At 38.8% G+C, this 19263-nt stretch overlaps 2 protein-coding genes across 3 annotated transcripts; both read left to right on the forward strand.

Annotated features, from left to right (window-relative positions):
- Positions 1-39: 39 nt before the first annotated feature.
- Positions 40-6369, forward strand: LOC113536224 (probable methyltransferase-like protein 24). The gene is made up of 5 exons (XM_026930063.3): positions 40-455; positions 1102-1200; positions 1515-1636; positions 2672-2906; positions 4718-6369. The coding sequence occupies exons 1-5, from the start codon at positions 51-53 to the stop codon at positions 5030-5032; spliced, it is 1176 nt and encodes a 391-aa protein (XP_026785864.1). The 5' UTR covers positions 40-50; the 3' UTR covers positions 5033-6369.
- A 1614-nt stretch (positions 6370-7983) lies between these two features.
- wasf2 (WASP family member 2) lies at positions 7984-19200 on the forward strand. Of its 2 annotated transcripts, none has more exons than XM_026929815.3 (9): positions 7984-8142; positions 11138-11295; positions 11410-11544; positions 11841-11994; positions 13691-13808; positions 13919-14040; positions 14125-14298; positions 14389-14843; positions 17564-19200. In XM_026929815.3, exons 2-9 carry the CDS (start codon positions 11163-11165, stop codon positions 17719-17721), a joined length of 1449 nt encoding a protein of 482 aa, XP_026785616.1. In that variant the 5' UTR covers positions 7984-8142; positions 11138-11162; the 3' UTR covers positions 17722-19200. The 2 variants fall into 2 exon arrangements, with proteins under 2 accessions (XP_026785616.1, XP_053084449.1); XM_053228474.1 differs by lacking the exon at positions 7984-8142 and adding an exon at positions 9147-9169.
- Positions 19201-19263: the final 63 nt, after the last annotated feature.

Genomic DNA, 19263 nt, shown 5'->3' on the forward strand with positions numbered 1-19263 from the left:
GTGTGTGGGTGGGTGGGTCGGGATGGGGGGTCGGTGGGGGGTGCTGGAGAATGCGCGTGCTACTCCTTGCAACAGGAGGAGTCCAGCTGTGCATGCTCCTCTGTCCTTCATGCCCTGGAGCTGTGGAGTTTGCTCCAGAGGCTCTGGCTCTCCGTCATGCAGCACTGCTTCACTCAGGGGGAGGCATGGCCGCATGCAGCAGCAGCGCTCTGCCAAGTGTGTGCACGCTTGTTCTGTCCATTCTACTGCTCCTCCAGCTTCTGGTCAGTTCGATAGTGCCGCGTGATTCGTCTGCACCCGACTTCACCGTCATCAGTATAAGTAGTCACGAATCCGGATCATTAGACTCCAGAGTGGATGGACGCTCGGACAGCGCGCAGGAACTTTGGCCAAATGAGGAGACAGCGGCACGATTGCGCGCCTACGCCGACGAGAACGAGCTGAACTCTCGCCAGGTAAACACTGCTGAAAGCCTAACCACGCTCAGTGTCCACGAGTAGGCTATACTCTTAAGGACCCTACTGCCCTGAGAAAGACACCTTCACTGAAGCACAAAAATGTTTGGTGATTAACAAAAAAAATGAAAGGAATCATATGTGCTAGTGTAGCTTTGTTTACTTGCGTATCATTGGATAAACCAAACTGGGCTGTAGTGAAGGGAATCCCCCTAAATGAATTAGATAGATGTTTATTCTTTCTCTCTGTGACTAATCTTTTCCTCTGTTTTGTCTCCATGGCTACTACACTGGACTGAGACGTTGTTTTATAATTTCAGGGGATTGTGATGAGGGATCTATCCATTGCTCTGTTTTTAACCATTTCTCTTAAAAAAAAAAAGACAAATGCATTTTGACCAGAGCCCTATTAAGTTTCAGGCTTGGACGAAACAAAGAGTGCATGACCCCAAAACATGCCACAACTACTCCAGCCGCCAGAGGCGATTCACACCCACCCACACTATTGTAAAGAAACTTCAGAAATGTAGCTCATTTTCTTACACACACACACACACACAGAGAGAGAGAGAGAGAGAGAGAGAGAGAGAAAGAGGCCTGTGAAATCTGACAAAGACTCACGAGGCCTGTGGATTTGTTTGTGCAGACCACAGACAGAAAACTTGTGCTTCAGCCTTGGGCATCAGGACAACCATCTTTTAGTGCAGAAGTGCAGCGTCTTATCCAATTCATTACTACACCAGAGGTATGTGCCCTTTCAAACAGTGATGAAACACATATGTGCACACACAAGTCCTTTTCCATTGATTTTTGTATTACCCAATAAAACTCTGCCTCCATCTGACCCTGTTCTTAACCGTAACCACAGTAACCCAAAGGAAATCTTTGGCTAATTTTATTTTTCAAACAAAACCTGTATTTTTGTGAAAACATATTGTGCTTCATGGAGACCAGCCAAACATCTTCACAAGGTCAGACTGGTCTAATTGCACTTATCTTGGGGATACTTGAATTCCCAACACAAACACTGCAATAGCTCCTTGTGATTTGCTTCTTCAGGTAAATTGTTCCAGATGGCAGGGGTCTGGTGAGTCTGGGTCTGCATATGTTGGGGAAAATTCTGAAGCTCTGTGCTTGAATTACTGGGCCGCTGGCCATCCTTGTGTCGCTTACTCTTTCAGGTAAATATATTCATGTACTCTGGATACAGTGAGGTTTTTTTTAGGTAATGACGTTATTACCATGGGGACCGCCGGAATGAATTACAGTTCTCTTTATACATAGGAAATATAAATAATTGAATATATTGTTATTTTTTCCCCCATTTTCTCCCCAATCTGGTCACCTGCTATTTCCCACCCACCAGCCAGCTCTACCCTATCATATGACAGCTACTAATCGGGGAGGATGAAGGCTAACACATGCTTCCTCTGAGACATGTGAAGCCAGCCAACCATACTTTTCAAACTGCTGCTCATGCAGCATAACACACCTGGGGAAAGTGCTATCTACCCTCTTCCACATGCGTGAGCTCACAATCGCTCATGATTGGCTAGAGTCTCTGTGATTCACAGGGGGGAGAGAGAATGCCATTTTGTTCCCTTGGCTCCCGGCCACGGATGGCTGTGGTATCATCAGGCTTTGAGCTCACAATCTACCGAACAGAGCGCTACACAATTGACATTTTCAAAACATAGTTAAATCTTAGAAAAAAAAATCTAGAACAGTTAAAGATTCTTGGCGGCATGGTGGTGCAGCAAATAGTGTTTTTGCTTCATGGCTCCAGGGTGCCTGGTTCAATTCTGGGCTTGAGTTACTGTATGGGTAGAGTTTCGCATGTTGTTTCTGTGTTCACATGGGTTTCCTCCAGCTTCTACAGTTTCCTCCCACCTCCCTAAAACATGAAGTAGGAGGATTGGCCATGCTAAATTGCCTGTAACTGTGAATATGTGTGAGCATAGTGGCCAGCAATGGACTGGCATGAATTCTCCCACCTCATGCCCAGTGTTTCTGGGATAGGATTTTCAGCGACTGAAACGAATGAATGAATGAATTAAAGGTTCTAACATGTTGTAAGAGAAATAAGAACATAAATAGAATAACTGAGATGCACGGAAGTGCTAACAAGGTGCACCACTAATAAGGAGTTTCTGACAGATATGTATGTGTGGTGCCTATGTGAGACCTCAGCTGTTCATTTTTTTACCCCTTTGCAGTCTGGATGGGAAGGATGCAGTGATTCTGGAATCCACATTAAGTATGAGATGTGAGGTGCATCGCTTTGACCCTAGCACTCGGCGCAAACACGGTAGTGGCTCTGGATATGGGTCTGTCCAACACCATCAAGCTTGGCTTGATTGGAGACGCCCCCGCACTCGACCTCACAGGGGAGTTTTGGGGACTATACCTCGCAGCCTGGTGGACATCATGGACTCACTGGGCCACAGCATGGTACTGTCACACATCTCTTTTCTCATTTTCATTCTGATGGCAGCACAGAATCCCCTGGCTGATGCTTTATCACCATGGAGATGTCTGTGGTCACGCATGGCTACCATGGCAACAGTGTCTGGTGACTCACATAGAGATGTGATGCCCTCAGAGAATATATGTGCGTGTTGTTGTTAATCTTTGATCATTAGACATAGGCTGCGCTTTCTCCATGGGGAACATACGAGGTCCTTAGAATACCTCATTTTAAATTCTCTATGTTCTGTAAGCATGTTCTATTCAACCTATACACTATATATTCATTCCACTGTTCATACTTTCAACAAATATTACATTAAAGTAACAGTGAGTCATTTATTGTTATAGTAAAAAAAAAAAAAGATTACTGTTTCAGAGTAATCTTTAAAACATAGTGTTCATGAGCTGCTGTGAGTGTCCCTGGCAACCTGTAACATTAATTCACAGTAATTCACAGTCAGAGGGTCATATACAGTATATACATCATATTTCATCACAGATACATCATATTTCATCACACTTCAATCTTAGAAATAAGTGCCCAGCTTCACACAGCCAATAGAAGCAAGCTAGGCAAGAGAGCACAAATCAAATCATATAAATATACAAATAAAATATAATACGAACAACACTGAATAGATATTATAAACTTATACAAGTGTTCCTATTAAAGTGGATGGTGGGTATGTGTGTGTATATATATATATATATATATATATAATATATATATATATATATATTAGCAGGCTACCATTGGTGTGATAGTTAAATTCAGTACTGTGGATTGCAGCCTGAGAAATCAGGACACTTTCCCCTCCAGCAGGAGTTTATGGTAGCTAGCTAAAGTTAGCCAGCTGACTCCCACTGTACGTTGTGTGCTGTGTACTGTATTCCCAAAAATCCATCCAGGAGCTATAATATTTTGAAAAATATTACACTGTAACTAGTCTCACAAACCAGACTTTTAGCTTTTGCTAGCAAGAAACAGAAAATCACCCATCCCATCTTTTCTTTTATTTTCTTTTTATTATGTTTTTATTTATCTTAGATTTATATCGTTTTAAAATCAATCTTATACTTAAATTTTTTTCTTATTTTGATTATTTCGTATTCTTAAAGGGATTGTAAATGCTCACGTAATTCCGTTTTTTTAAAACTGCGTGAATTTGGAATGTATGTGTGGAATGTGAGTGTGGAATAAAGTCCCAGTCAAAGATTATTTGCAAGTAATTGTTTCAAGCAAAACTCTGAAATAATATATCTTCATATAAATTAATCCAGAGCTTATTTTGTCAGTGTTTAAAAGTTTTTAAAATATTTTTCCTCTGGAAGCACAAAGAAGTGTGTATACTCTGAAATGTGGAGGGCCAATCAGATTGCTACCTTTTAAGCTCCTGAAGTTTGTGGCCAGAAAAGTGTACAAAAAACATTATGTGGAAATAACATATTCTGAATGCTTTATATATAATTTTTTTAAATAAAGTATTTAATAAGACTCAGTCTGGACTTCAGTCTATTGTACCCAGAGGTTACCCTTACTGTTAGTGTTCAGTATACCATAATTCTTTTTAATTTGTTTGTTGGTTTTTTTTTTTTTTTTTGAGTGAAACAAATGTCTTGTCTTAATAAATCCTAACTGTAATCACTATAATACTATATTACCACCAATATCACATGTAGCACCTAATACTGGCTGTATTTTTGGGGGCAGTTTACTGGTGTATATGCTCCATTATGCATGTCTTTATCCCTCTTTCCCCTGTGTATCATTACCTGTGTTTCTGTATTTAAAGGTGCATGTTCTCTGGGCAGATCTGGAGAGTGCAGAATGGCGTGTGTTGGAGAGTTGGGTGCAGGATGGGTCTCTCAAACGGATCAGCCAGCTCATTCTGACTGTACATCTACACTGGGCAGGGTTTGAAGTGGGTGGGACTGAGGCACAAGTAGTGCGATTCTGGTACAGTGTACTGAGTGCTCTGCACAGCTCAGGCTTCCGCCTGACCCACTCAGCTCCTGGGCCAGGACACACTGTACTGAGACAAGAACTTCCCAATACACACAGCTCATACAAACTTACCTGGGTTAGGATGGGGGAACAATTCACATGATACCCAGCAATTCTCCAGACTTATCAAGAAAACTGCTGCAAATACACATGCTGCAGAAAGATCCAGTGACTTTTTAAAAAGAGAAATTAAGTTGTTGTTGTTGTTGTTGTTGACACTGAAGAATTTTGTACAAGAGCATAGTATTTGGTAAGGTAACCTTAAGGGTATCTCCCAAGTGACAAGGAGAGTCAGATTGTGAGTGAGATCTACTTTTACACTTCTGTCAATTTGTCAAATCTGACAGCTAAATAAAAAGTACCAATACTTGATGTACATATTTCATATTTCAAACATTATTTCACTGAATTATTTCATCCATGTTTGCTTCAAATATCTGATGCAATTACAGTAAAATTACATTTTAGATTTTAGCTGAAGGCTTCAAACATGAAGAAATCTGATATTCTTTATAGAGATATTGCACTACCTATACTCTAACCTCAAAAAGGAGTTCCTCCCAGGGTTCTTTGAATGGGTAATGGTTCTTACTATCTAAACTATTTAAAGCTACAGAGAGAAACCAAAGAACTTTTTATGCATGTAACTCCCATAAATGTTGACCTTACATGGGTGTGCATGGTTATTAATTTTGAATATGATACTGATTTGGTCTTTAGTTGCACTCAATGACACTACTTAATGTCCCAATAACTATCCTACTTACAGTATGTTTAAATAACAGAATAATTAATTTACTCGCAAAATTAATCAACAATAAGTAAAATATAATTTTACTGTGTTCCACTAGGGGGAGCTGCAGCACCCCTGATTTTGTAAATGAAATACTTTTTATTTTGCATATCACAACTAGACGCAGTTTACAGTTTACAGGCTAATTATAAAACACACTCAGGCTGAGTGAGCCATATGTTTGGATATAATAGAATATATTTTATTGGTAGGACCTGTAAGTCAGCGCACACTTTATTGTACAAATGAATGAAATGCTGCACTGGGAATTAAAACTCTGTTTTTGAATTATGAAGATTAAACTCGTAGATAAAACTGACTAAAAAGTGATTTCTATTTGTGGACATTATGCATTTTCTGTTTAATTATAGAAGTAGACAAGGTGGTAATCACAAGTGTGGAATAATGTTTTAGGTTAGATTTTTTATAAATTCATATTTCATACTGACTTTCTTTTGTTTGTTCATTGTATGATGTATGAGGTGCCCTCTAGTGATCAAACTTAGTTACAGCTGTGTGTGCTGAAAACAGACTTAAAATCTTTGTGTCTATGTTAGGAGTGCAAACTCCTGTCTTTGTATATACTACACTACTTTCTCATTAGATTTATCACCCATGACATTTGTTGACATACACATTAAAAGTAAATGCACCAAACAGATGTGAAAGTGAAATGAATGAAGTTGTGTATATGCCTCAAAATCCAGCAGGGTAAAAAAAAACACATTTGGTTGCAGTCATATAAAACTATAGGTGGTATATTTTGATATGCTATCTTATGATCAAAAAATACCTCCAGCATTAAAATATAAGAAGAAGCATGAATTTATGGGCATGCCAAAGTGAAGTGCGCGCAAACCCTTGGTCTCAAAAGGTAAAACAATTTGTCAGACCACCAGTATACCAACTGTTATAGCAGTAATGGCTTATTAATTGCACGGTTTAATCAGAACCATTTTTAACTAAGAGATTAATTACAAGTTTCCGTGGAATTACAAGCATCCTTCTGTGCATTTGGTTTCAAATGGTGTAGCCTATAAACAAAAATAAACAAAGACATTCTGTGCAGAAAATGCAGCAATTATGCTTAAACTGAAAGGCTTGAAGGACTTTCAGTGTTTCATGGGTTCAGTTATGTGGGCTTCAAATAACTATTGTGGAGGAATTTGCACCTGTATGTGTGATTGATTACTAGGCTGAATTTTCCACTGTAAGTAAATAATATCCATTCAGATCAGACCACATATCCATTCAGTGATATATTTAGATGAATGTTTGATCTCTAGACTTCAGTGGAAAGATCTGATACTAGTAGGAAAATATCTGAATATCTGAATTTATTTTCTGTTCTTGGTAGTTTGTTTTCTTTATTCTCTGTTTATTCTCTGTTCTTAGTTTATTTTCTGTTCTGAGTAGTTTATTTTATTCATAGTAGTTTATTCTCTGTTCTTCACAGTTTATTCTGTTCTTAGTAGTATATTTGGCTGCCCACTGCTCCGGGTGTATGTTCACGGTGTGTGTGTGTTCACTACTGTGTGTGTGTGTGCACTTGGATGGGTTAAATGCAGAGCACAAATTCCGAGTATGGGTCACCTTACTTGGCCACAAGTCACTTCACTTCACTTCACTTAATAATGTATTCTCTGTTCTTAGTATTTTATTCTGTTCTTAGTAGCTTATTCTCTGTTCTTGATAGTTTATTTTCTCATCTTGGTAATTTATTTTCTGTTCTTAGTAGTTTATTTCTGTTCTTAGTAGTTTAACTACTAAATAGTTTTTCTCATCTTGGTAGTTTATTCTCTGTTTTTAGCAGTTTATTTTCTGTTCTTAATAATGCATTCTCTGCCCTCAGTAGTTTATTCTCTGTTCTTAGTAGTTTATTCTCTGTTGTTAGTAGTTTATTTTTTGTTGTGGTACACTCTTTTTTGAAAACGTGTATGTGTTCTTTTATTTTGGTTTTGGAAAATGATGAATGTCAAAGTACTGCCATATTTCGTGTCCTTCCAGCTTTAACCTTAATCTGTTTGTATGGAGCGCAAACATTTCAGATATTTCGCCATGTTCCGGATGTGTTGGAGCAGGCCCGGTGAGCAGGACTCGCCGCCCCTCCCTGCACGGGACGCAGATGTTTTTTAACGCACACGGGTGGAGCCCGGAGCCCGGATTTATAGCCCCGCCCCTTCTGTACTAAATTGACAGCTGCTTCACCCAATGACGTCTCTTCTTCCACTCGCGTCGCCCAATGGAAAGTTAGAAAATCCGGGACCTCGCGGTCCGTGACCGACAGCTCTTGTGACGGTAAATGCGGACATTTTTATCGACTTAGAAAGTAGCAGCAAAAAGTGAAGTAATGTTAAGGTAGCTGGGTAGTTGAAAAGCACAACGACTTTGGCAGAGAGGACTAACTGTTTTATTCCGTGGTGAGTGGTCCATTTTCCTGTTTTTCACTTTTACAAACTAGTTAAGTGGGTTGGTTCTGTATAACTAGCTAGCCTGACTAGCTAACAACTCACTTCCTGCTCTGGACGTTTAGGGTGGGCCGCGATGTTTTACTTTCTGAAAGTAAATAAAATGAACTCACCTATTTTAAGTAGTTTACTCTGTCATAGTTTTCATACTACGCTGTAAAATTTGCCTGTAACTGTCGTTTTTCCCTCCATGTAAATCTTCTGCATGAATCAGCCTGATTTGGTGTCTGAAGGCTATGACTCGCGTTTAATGTTTACTGTAATATTAGCTAACGCAGTGCTCATGAATAGCGAGCTGACTGTAACCTTACAGCATATTTATCTGTCGTGTAGCAGGGATTTATCCTAGGAATATCCTCTTTATTCGTAGTTTTGTTCTGACACTCATTTTGAGTTAACACGAAGGTTTTTCTAGACTCAAAATTTCAGCTGAAGGCTGTGAATTTGGCAACACAGCAGCAATAACAAAGCAGTAACACTACTCCAGGAGGTTGTATAGTGATTAAAGTCACTACACGTCCAGGTTTTTCTTTTTTCTTCCAATTTTAATCACCTTTTGGTTCTCTGACGCTCATTTTAACCTCATGAAGTGTTGCTGAAGGGAGAAGAGACACTAAAATGTGCACTGAGTGGATGCTTGCTCATATTCTCCCCCAAAATCTAAATCTAGGCGTGTAAGAAGTAAAGCATGCCTACATATTATGATGGGTGTATCTTTTCTGTTTTCCTCTCATGGGATTATATAGTATATACAGATAGTTTCATAACTACCATGCAGCTTGAATGTTTATCAGTAAAATATGTTTGCAATTCATTTTTAAATCCAATTCCAGGAGTGACTTGATGTGCTGAATAACAGATTAGCAGATCCGTAGCACTGACTTTATTCATATATTTATACATTCACAGTGTTTCCCATTAATTACGTAGACTGTGGCGGCCCACCACAGGCTACTTTTTCCCTAATTTGTCAACACAGGTAACCACTTTTGCTTAATTTCTTTGATGGTGCAAATGTATGCTCTCTTCAGTTTTGTGTTTTGACCATTTGTGAAACTTCGTCTCGTTTACCATGCTTTGTGGGTGCGACAACTTTTTCACCGTTCATATCTATACAACCAATGTGATTAAATTACTGCTAGAACACAAAGGTCTCCCTAGACCTATCCTCTTTAATCTCAAAGTTTACCAGATTGATGCATTTAACTTTAAAATGTACAACATTTTCTTATGGTGTGTGTGTGTGTGTGTGTGTGTGTGTGTGTAAAATATCTAAAATCTCCTGTTTGTTCCTCAATTCTAGTGCTAGAAGAGATTGACTTGCACAGTTTAGTATTTTTCCTTCCCCAACACTCAGCATCTTCATAGATGTACTCTGTAATTACTGAAGAGCTGAGTCAGAAGTTTTGAAATTGGGGAAAAAAAATAAATAAAAATAAATGGTAAAAACCATTTGACTATGCTCAGTCTTGTGTAAAGTGGCGATATGGGTCCTGGAGTTCATTTTCCACTGAGTTTGGATTCAGGATGTCTAAAATGTTATACTTATCAGGGACACAATGATCATTTTGAAATTAGATCACAGTGTGCAAGGCTAGCATTAGAGTCGGCTAAGTCCAGTTTAGAGTCAACCAGATTAGAGGTAAACTGTGCAAGATAATAGTTACAGTCCCATAAGAACTTTTTTTTAAGCATGTATAACCAGAGTAGCCTAATGATAGTGTTCATTTGGCTGTTTCCATACAGATATATTATGTGTAAGTCGGTAAATATAACTGAATATAATGTGTAATTTTGTCTGCAGAGTGACACCGGGGATTTACTGCACTCATTAGTTAAATGCCTGCAGGCAGGAGAGATTCTCACTTGGGTACAAGGCTGTCTGTCACCTGTAAACAGAAATATTGACCAGCTTTCTTCATTCTATTTGTTTCACCTAATTTAAAAATTGCTGTTAAAGGCAGAACAGCTTCCACATTTTAACAAGGACAGGCTCCAAGTACCTCATGTAGGAATAACCAGGGAAGGTTGGGTGTTCTGTAACCTTGCATTCACTGTGACAGTGTTTCTTTCCTCTCCTCATGTCGCTCTACGCTGGTCACTTAAAAGATCCTCATTTTCCAAATATTTTCCATAACACACTTTTGTGTGTCTGTACACTGGTTTATTTTGCACATGACCAATTGAATCAAAACACTCTAACATCTTTAGTAAGGCAAGTGAAAAGGTAAGAAATGGTATAATTGAAGCTTGACTAAACTGCTATACTATTTTATAATCTAAAAAAATTTGAGCAATTTTAATTTGAACATGTACAACAATAAATATTCAAACAGGACTGCCTTTTCCCCAGTAGTTCAGCTGTGTAATATTTTGCCGTATCTTTGGACAAATCTCAGTGATGTCACACAGTTGTGGCTGGGAGTCAAAGACAGCATAATTGGCCTAATCCTCTGGAAAAATTGTTAGTTTCTAAAAAGTAAAAAAAAAAAAAAAAAAATGGTAGCAAAAATGACTTCTTCACCTTGCAAAGCAGCTATGTAATCAGGCTACATCTGTGTTTCTCTATTTAGAGTATCATTTTGTGTTGTAAAGGGGAACTGTTATTCCCTTTCTTTTGCTTTAACCTCTGCATGGAAATTTATTGGCTTATACCTTACAACCATGCACACAGATTGTGTTGCCTGATGAAGCTTGCTGCTAAAATAAAGGATGTAAGCTGCGCCAAAAGGAACGATGCACAGCAGTTTTGGTTCTGCTTTGCAGCAGACAGTTTGGTCCGTGTTTATAAATGGGCTGGATACGTACATGTGTACAAGCAAGTCTGTGGGGGCAGCCTCCATAAAGAATGAGCAGAAAAAAAGGATCTGAAACATGCAGTGGAAAAAGCAACACAGCGGACATGAATATGTGGCACTCATTCTCTTCTGGTGTTTCCTGTCTTCAGGGAGGAGAGTCACTGATTTGTCATCATGCCTTTGGTTATGCGGAATATCGAGCCGCGGCACCTGTGCCGTCAGACCCTGCCCACGGCGGTGAAGAGTGAGCTGGAGTGTGTGACCAACATCACACTGGCTAACATCATTCGCCAACTCGGCTCCCTCAGTGAGTCTCTCTTTCTCTCTTCTCTCTCTGTGGGTTAGTGACACTGTTTTGGTAATGTTAGGGCAACTATGGCGCTATGACTGACTTTGTATTTGCATTTGTATTATCTCACAGGCAGGTTTGCGGAAGATGTGTTTGGCGAGTTGTTTGTCCAGGCCAGCTTGTTTGCAGACAGGGTGAATACCCTTGGTGAAAGAGTGGACAAACTTCAGGTCAAAGTCACCCAGCTGGACCCCAAAGAGGAAGAGGGTAAGGGAGAAACAGGATTGTCTGTGAACATACTGCAGTTATTATATCTGAGCTTTACAAAAAAACCATGCTGTTATATTGTTCACATATTGGCTGATGGTGAAGTGCGTCTGGTTCTGTGCTAATTGAATGTCATCATGGCCATATCATCAGCAGTCATTTCATTTGTGTAATGGATGATAATGGATGCCTATCCATGTTCCCCTACAGTAGTGTAATTATGCTTGATTAACTCGAACATGTTTGCAATATTTTTTGCTCCCTCATTGTTGGCTTTGCTGTTTTGTTGTCTCTAGTTTCACTGCAGGCAATCACCACTCGCAAAGCTTTCCGCTCTAATCTGATTCAGGATCAACAGCTCTTTACTCGGCCTTCGCTGCCTCAGCCAGTGCAGGAGACCTACCAAACCTGCAACGAGCCACCTCCACTCAGCATCCTCAGTGTCTACAGGTACACGAACAGTTTATATTTAATATGCACCCTTCAAACAATTATTACAGGGTGTGCTGTATATTATTATTATTGTTATTATTAATATTATTTTATTTTAAGCATCACTGATCAGTAAGGTCTTTTATAGAGGTATTTAATAAAGTATCACCAGAAAGAATTTTATAGTTTTTATCTCAAATTAATTTAAAATGACTCATATAGATTCTTAACTTGCTCAATATTTCATATTTCATATTTTAGATCTTTTTTTACTATTTAATGTCTTCTCTTTAATTGTTTGTTTATTTATTTGAATTTCTCTTTAGTTGTTTGTGTTTATGAATTTCTGTATGTATTTATACATTTTTGTTTGTATTTATTTATAACCTTGCTCCTGCCATGAATATAGCCCTTGATGCTAGCATGGTGTGAAAATTAAGCTGCACATTCTCACAGTATATTGCCTCTGACATTCTCATAGGCATAACATCACAAAACACTACATTAGTCGTATAATGGTGCTTAATGCTACATTTCTCTTACTGACTAGTGCATTATTAGCCACAAAATATGACTATATAAAGTCAGTGTAGTAAATAAATTGGCTCTTAAATGAATGCTCCAATGAATGCTATAGGGAGGCATAATAATATTACCAGCTGTGCAGTTGGATACTGCTTTAATCACAAAACTTACCTGGATGGTGGATTTTTAAGTGATTCTGCAGTAATCCTTTTACAAAGCGGTCGTCTAATGTTGACACGGCTGACATTTTTCTGTTGATGCTGCTCCTCAGTCTTGAGCAGGAGCATATTTGATAGCTTTTTAATGATCATCAATATTTAATTATCAAATGTTAAATATGACGTTTCATTGTAGGCATATTTAATCTTTTTGAGTCAAATCTTCGTCCTTTTCTTCTTTCAGTCGTAAAAGGAAAGAGCCATTTTGACCATTTTTGGCCAAGGTTTTTCAGTGACTTTCCTAATAAATATAATAAATCAATGTTAAATATGTACTTGACTAATATTAGGTAAGTCAAACACACACTGATAGATCATATTTTACATTAGTGAACTCAAAACATTTTTGATGGTGAGCTGCGTGCATCAAGAACTAGGGGAAGGGGGTGTGACCTCCAGGAAGTGTTTTAATATCAGAGAGTTCAAAACACTAATCATTTTAGTTTCCGTATTTTCAGGAAACTAAAATGAAACTTTTTTTCCCTTAATGAGTTAGAAGGGAGTGCTGCTGAATGGGTGGCATTTACTTCAGTCAGTTTTACTTCCACAGACAAAAACAAAACCAGAATATGTAGACTAGAGGACTAGAAAAAAGTTTGATGCCGTTTCTACTGCTCACACGCACTCATAGCCTCTACCCCTTCCTAAACTACCATACCCATAATGCAGTGCACTGAAATATTAACCATTTACTGTCTAACACTAGCGCACACTGATATTTTTGTGGAGCTCCTGCGAAGAATGCATAATGGATTGCTGACCTGGTGATATAATGTAATCGGAGATAATCGACACTGGATATCGTGGCACTGTAATATCGTGTAGAGATGATGAAAACGTTAAATCGTACAAGCCTAGTATCTGCAAATGCAGATGCTTGCCATAAATCATTATGGCAAGTCAAATCATTCTAGTATTTCTAGGTAAAATCTTTAGCTGTCTGTCTAAATTTACTCCTGTATATGTCACAGGGAGGATGGAAAGGAGGCACTCAAATTCTACACTGACCCATCCTATTTCTTTGACCTGTGGAAAGAGCAGATGCTACAAGACACCAAAGACATCATGAAAGAAAAACGGAAACATAGGGTGAGACTAGAAACATCTGGGAACCTCACAGTCTAATCAGTTAGCATTATAGCAGGACTTTTTTTTTTTTTTTTTAAACTGTGTCAATTTGTTTGTTTGTTTGAGTGTAGAAAGAGAAGAGAGAAAATCCCAACCGGAGCAACCTGAACCCTCGTAAGATCAAAACACGTAAAGAGGAATGGGAACGTCGAAAGATGGGAGAAGAGTTTGTTGTCCCTAAATCTGACCTTCAGTAAGTGAAAGTACATGACCTGAATGACTGCATTTTCATCTGAGTCTTCATATATAAGCTCATAATTGTGTCTGCTCATTTTAGTCATTCTAGGGACATGGTCAATGGCAGCTTTGGGTCCGGTGAGGACATGGGCACGCTAGACTCTGAGGGATTTGACCAAAGCACTGCCTCCTACAGTTATGATCCTGGCTCCCCTCTCCCACCTCCAATGCTGGATGATGAAGGTTTCCTGCCACCTCCTCCCCCAGATATGACGTAAGATTTGTGTCTGAGATTACCATCAGTGATCACAGTTAACGGTTACAGGGCATGTTGTGCTGTGATCTAATGCCTGTTTTCTTGCAGGTATAATGATGTGTCCTCACCGCAGAGACCAGTTAGCATTATAAGCCCTACCCATCCTCCTCCAGCTCCTCCAACCTCTCCTCCTGGCCGCCCTTCAGTGGCGCCACCTGTTGCCCCACCTCCTCCCCCGCCCATGGGGTTGGCTCCGCCCCCACCTCCCTTAGGATTTGATGCTCCTCCCTCTCCTCCTCCTCCTGCTTTTACCTCTGTTTCTCCCTCTGTTCCTCCACCACCACCCATGGCTCCCAGTATTCCATCTCCACCCCCTCCTGCTGCTGGGAATGGACCCCCACCTCCACCTCCGCCCCCTCCACCCCCAGGCCCACCACCATGCTTTGCGCCATCAGCTCCTGCTCCTCCTCCTTCAGGTGGGCTCTCAGCTGCTCCTGCCCCCAAGCCTCAGCCCGCCCCTGTTAGCGATGGCCGGAGCGATCTCCTAGCAGCTATTCGCCAAGGTACGTTGAAATTTCACCTCTGCGTACTCAGACATCTGGTCACTTAGATGTGCCGAACATGACAGTGTCGTATCAAAGCTGAATTTCAGGAAATTATGCTTTCCCTAAAGTCTTCAGGTATGAGGTATTTCGTGATCAGACGCACATAACTACCTATTCCTACTTCTGAAAAAGTGCTCACATTTGAATTTGATTTAGAGCAGACATATTCAAACTGTAGGGCTTCCTAATGGTGTGCGAAGGAACTGCAGGTAGGACATGGGTGAGATGGAAAATACAAAAAAATTAAATATATAAATGACCGTTTCAGACTTGCCAACCTTCATACATTTTGTACAGGAGTGCTGCATTTTAAAAAGAGCATTCGTCGTTTTTCCCTTATAAAAACGTCAAATGAGCCAATCAGCCTATAAATCCGGAATGACCGATAGCTACACAGGTATCTTGAGGTTTCATTTTCAAATCAATTTAATTTCCAATTCTTTGGTTTAATTTTTAGATTTTATGAATGATTATATTTAATACATTCAAACAGTGATCTGTTTCAGCAATTCAATTAAATATTAACCCTTTCATGTATGAATTATGTCAACCTGACTCAAGATTTAAAAAAAAAAAATATATATATATATATATATATATATATATATATATATATATATATATATATATATATATATATATATATATATATATATAAACTTTTTAAATATATTTTCTTGTGGTCAGGAGGGCTTCTTTCTTTTCTTTATAGAACTCATTGTAAATATAACTGAAAAACCACTTATTTGCAAATATAAATAAATTTATATTTATAAATTTATATATAAAAAAAAAATATGCACTTATATTGTAACCTGGGTGTTAATTGGCAATATTACTAGGATGCATGATGTCCAGTTTAGTAGACACATGTTAAATTGTAAATTGCAAAGGTTTTTTTTTCCTGTAGAAGGATAGAACAGAAATCCCTGGAGTAATTAGTGAGTCTGAATTAGGCTGCCGTCTTTGTTCAAGATGTCTTTTGTTGCACTTATGAATACTTGCTAGTAGGTGGTAATCTGTGGTGTTTTTGAGTAACATCAACTAAAGAGGCTAGCATGCAGCTTTGACCTTAAAACCCATGCCTATATAAAATGTTGTTCTTCTTTCGGCTGCTCCAGTTAGGGATCGTCACAGTGAATCATTGCTCCGCATAGTTGATTTGGCACAGCTTTTACGCCAGATGCCCTTCCTGATGCAATGCTCCCCAGTTTTCTCTGGGCTTGGGACTGGCACTGTGAGGGCACTGTGGCTGTGGTTGGTACCCTCGCCGGGCATTCACCTGGGGCCACGGTGTTGAGAGCACCGAGGCCTAACCACTAGTCCTCCAGGGACCCAATGCCTGTACAAAATAATGACTTTTTTAAATAGCTGTCCACTCTAGTGACCACCGTGCGTGATGGGGTTGAGTATCTCTCAGAGGTATTTATTTGTTACTGGTGTCATTTTCCATGAGGATACCATTCCACTCACCTTCACAAATCCTTGATGTGAACTTTGCTACTTTTGACACTTCTTTTTTCCAAGAAATGCCCTAGAATTTCCTGTGAACCATTTCGCCTAGTGCGTCATTTTTAAACGTCAGTTTCTGTGCAGGAAAGCAGAGTTGCTGCTATTTCTGTCACAAAGTACACATGGCAACCAGACTGCACAGTATCTCACTCCCCAATAATCAAGTACCATTTTAACACATGTCCTTTTTAAACACCAGAGCTCATGTATGCACAAGGTGAGGGATGTGGGGAGTAAAATCAGCAGTCACAATGACCAAAATCATCTTTTAGCATATGTCTGCAATAAGGGCTGAATTTGTGTCAGAAACACTGCATTCTCTCACAGTGAAGTTTCAACACTTTTCTCTGTGTGTGCTTTATTAATAACTTTTGTTGCCAATCACTGAAAAAATAGATATATCATAATTAAAACATGCCTCTGCATACAACAAATGTGACCGGAACAGCTCTTCTCAGTTTGTCTGTTGCAGTCTTTCTTTTACAGTATTATAGCTGAGGATGCAATTTCTGAACAGTGACTATTAGGAATACTCTGTCTTGGCTCTAATGTGCTAACAGAATAGAGCCGACTGAGCTTTCTTTATTCTCAACAAATAAAAACTTTTATCAAGAATACTAATAATTAACCACCTGCTCTCCCACAGTTTGGGATTTGTCAATTTAATTTTTAGACTTAAATCATTGGCCATGTTAAAAAAATTAATCATCATTTTTTTCATGCAACCAATGGAGTGTTCTAATCAATGCATCAAGAAAATGAATGAATCAGTACAGCTCTATGATTTACAATTACCTTTCACTAAAGAAATCACGAAAGCACTCTTAAAATCTGCAATGTTTATTGTCTGACCCAATATCTCATGAATTATGCTAAGTAGAGGGTAGATTGAGTATTTCTGCAAATTATGAATTAGGAAGAATCACTGTCTGGTTTGGTTCAGACAGAGCCCTTGGAAACCTTCCTCATAACACTTGCCTTTAGAGAATAGAAGCCCCTTTTCTCACACTACCTCTTCAGGACATTAGTGATAACAAGAATAGAAAACCTTTGGAGGAAATAATTATTTGTGGCTCAGTTAAGACATCTTGATTTTCTGTATTATTAATAAAGGTGTTGTGTAATGATAAAAATTCAAGTTACTTAATGTATGTCTGTTTGTCTAGGCTTTAACCTACGTAAGGTGGAGGAGCAGAGAGAGCAGGAGAAGAGAGACTTCGTGGGCAATGATGTGGCAGCTATCTTGTCTCGCCGTATCGCTGTGGAGTGCAGTGATTCTGAGGATGATTCCTCAGAGTTTGATGATGAGGAGTGGTCTGAATAAGACTATAATGCATGTCATAAAAATCATTCCTGTTAGACCAAAACTATTTGTTTCCCTTTAATGAGGTCAACTACAGTAAATGCGAAATAGGGACACAGTGTGTGTGCTTGTGTGTGTGTGTGCGTGCATGGTCTCTTCTGACTCAGAGTGAATTATTTAGATGATCAGCCTGCTCCTATTTCAGAGTGCCTATTCCTCTGTAATGTAGCTATGAATGAGTAAATTGAGCTAGAGAGAGACAGAGTTTTTCCTTTTAGCATCTCAGTATCATATCTGTAAAAGATCGTTATTAATCACCTAAAGCTTTGCTTTGTTCGTACACCAAAGCCAAGTACGATGCACAATATGAGGCAGTAAATTAGATAACTACTGTTATCTTTTATTTTCTTTTTGCTCTTATGGGTACATTTTCTCATGGCATTGGCTTTTATTTAGAGCACTCCTTTCCCAGAGTGTAAAGCACAAGGAGCCTGATTAAATTTCTAAAGCTAAAATAAAAAAATATATATAAAAATATGTAATTTTTTTTTCTTTTACCATCCTGTTGCCTTGGTAACTGATCTTTGTCTATTTAAGTGCTTTCATTGTATCTGTCCTCTGACCTTGGTGCCATTTGTGGCATTATGTCATTCTGTGTGAGTTCTTTCTTGTGTCCTTTCGCTGATTCTTTGTCCACGGCTTGGGCTCCAAACTCTATATGGATGTAGTGTTGTGATCTTTTTGTATCCATGTATGCCAAAGTCACATAAGCCAAGAGGCTGGTAAAAGTGTTTCAATTCACATACAGTGGAAAGTGTATTCATTAGTTCAAAGTGCCTGCTTTATGTAAGATCAATGCCCAATGAAGCTTCTTGATATCAAAGAATAATGGACAAGGCAGAGACTGTGTTGTTTTATAATCTTTAGATGCTTTTGCAGGCGTTATCTTTTATACCATGGCCGCCCTACCTGCCTTTAAACAATGGTGGTTTGTGTGTTTTTCTTACTTATACCTCAGTGGAACATTGCATTCCTACCCATAGGTTACCATTGTAGTTAGTTATGGTTATGTCTTTGAGGGCATTACATTGATCTGTTCATCACTTTTAATTCAATCCTTTGCCTGCACTGTAGCATATAAATAATTACTTAATATGCAAATCGGTGTATTTTTTTTTTCTTCTATGCTGAAAATTTTACATTCCAACATGTAGCCATGATAACGAAGATCAGGAGCATTGACGTAGAACTGTTAGTACATTTTTAACCAGACCATTACTTTATCCTAGTATTACAGACAAATAAACAGACAGCTGCCAGCCAATCAAAGACTAGTATTTTGGCCATGGTATGATTTAGTTTAAGTGCCTATTCCTTTTTTCCAGAAATTATGCAATATTTTGAAATCAGTTTTTTTTTATTGCGTATGGTGCATATGGTTTATAATTGTAAAGCTTTTCTATTGGTGGTTTAATTAAATAAAGGCCTCAAGTTACAAAATTCTGTGTTTGTAGCCATTTTACATGCGAGCTGCTTGCTAGCTACACTTGGTGTCCAGTTCAT

This window comes from Pangasianodon hypophthalmus, chromosome 23 (assembly GCF_027358585.1).
Source record: "Pangasianodon hypophthalmus isolate fPanHyp1 chromosome 23, fPanHyp1.pri, whole genome shotgun sequence".
Lineage (NCBI taxonomy): Eukaryota > Metazoa > Chordata > Actinopteri > Siluriformes > Pangasiidae > Pangasianodon > Pangasianodon hypophthalmus.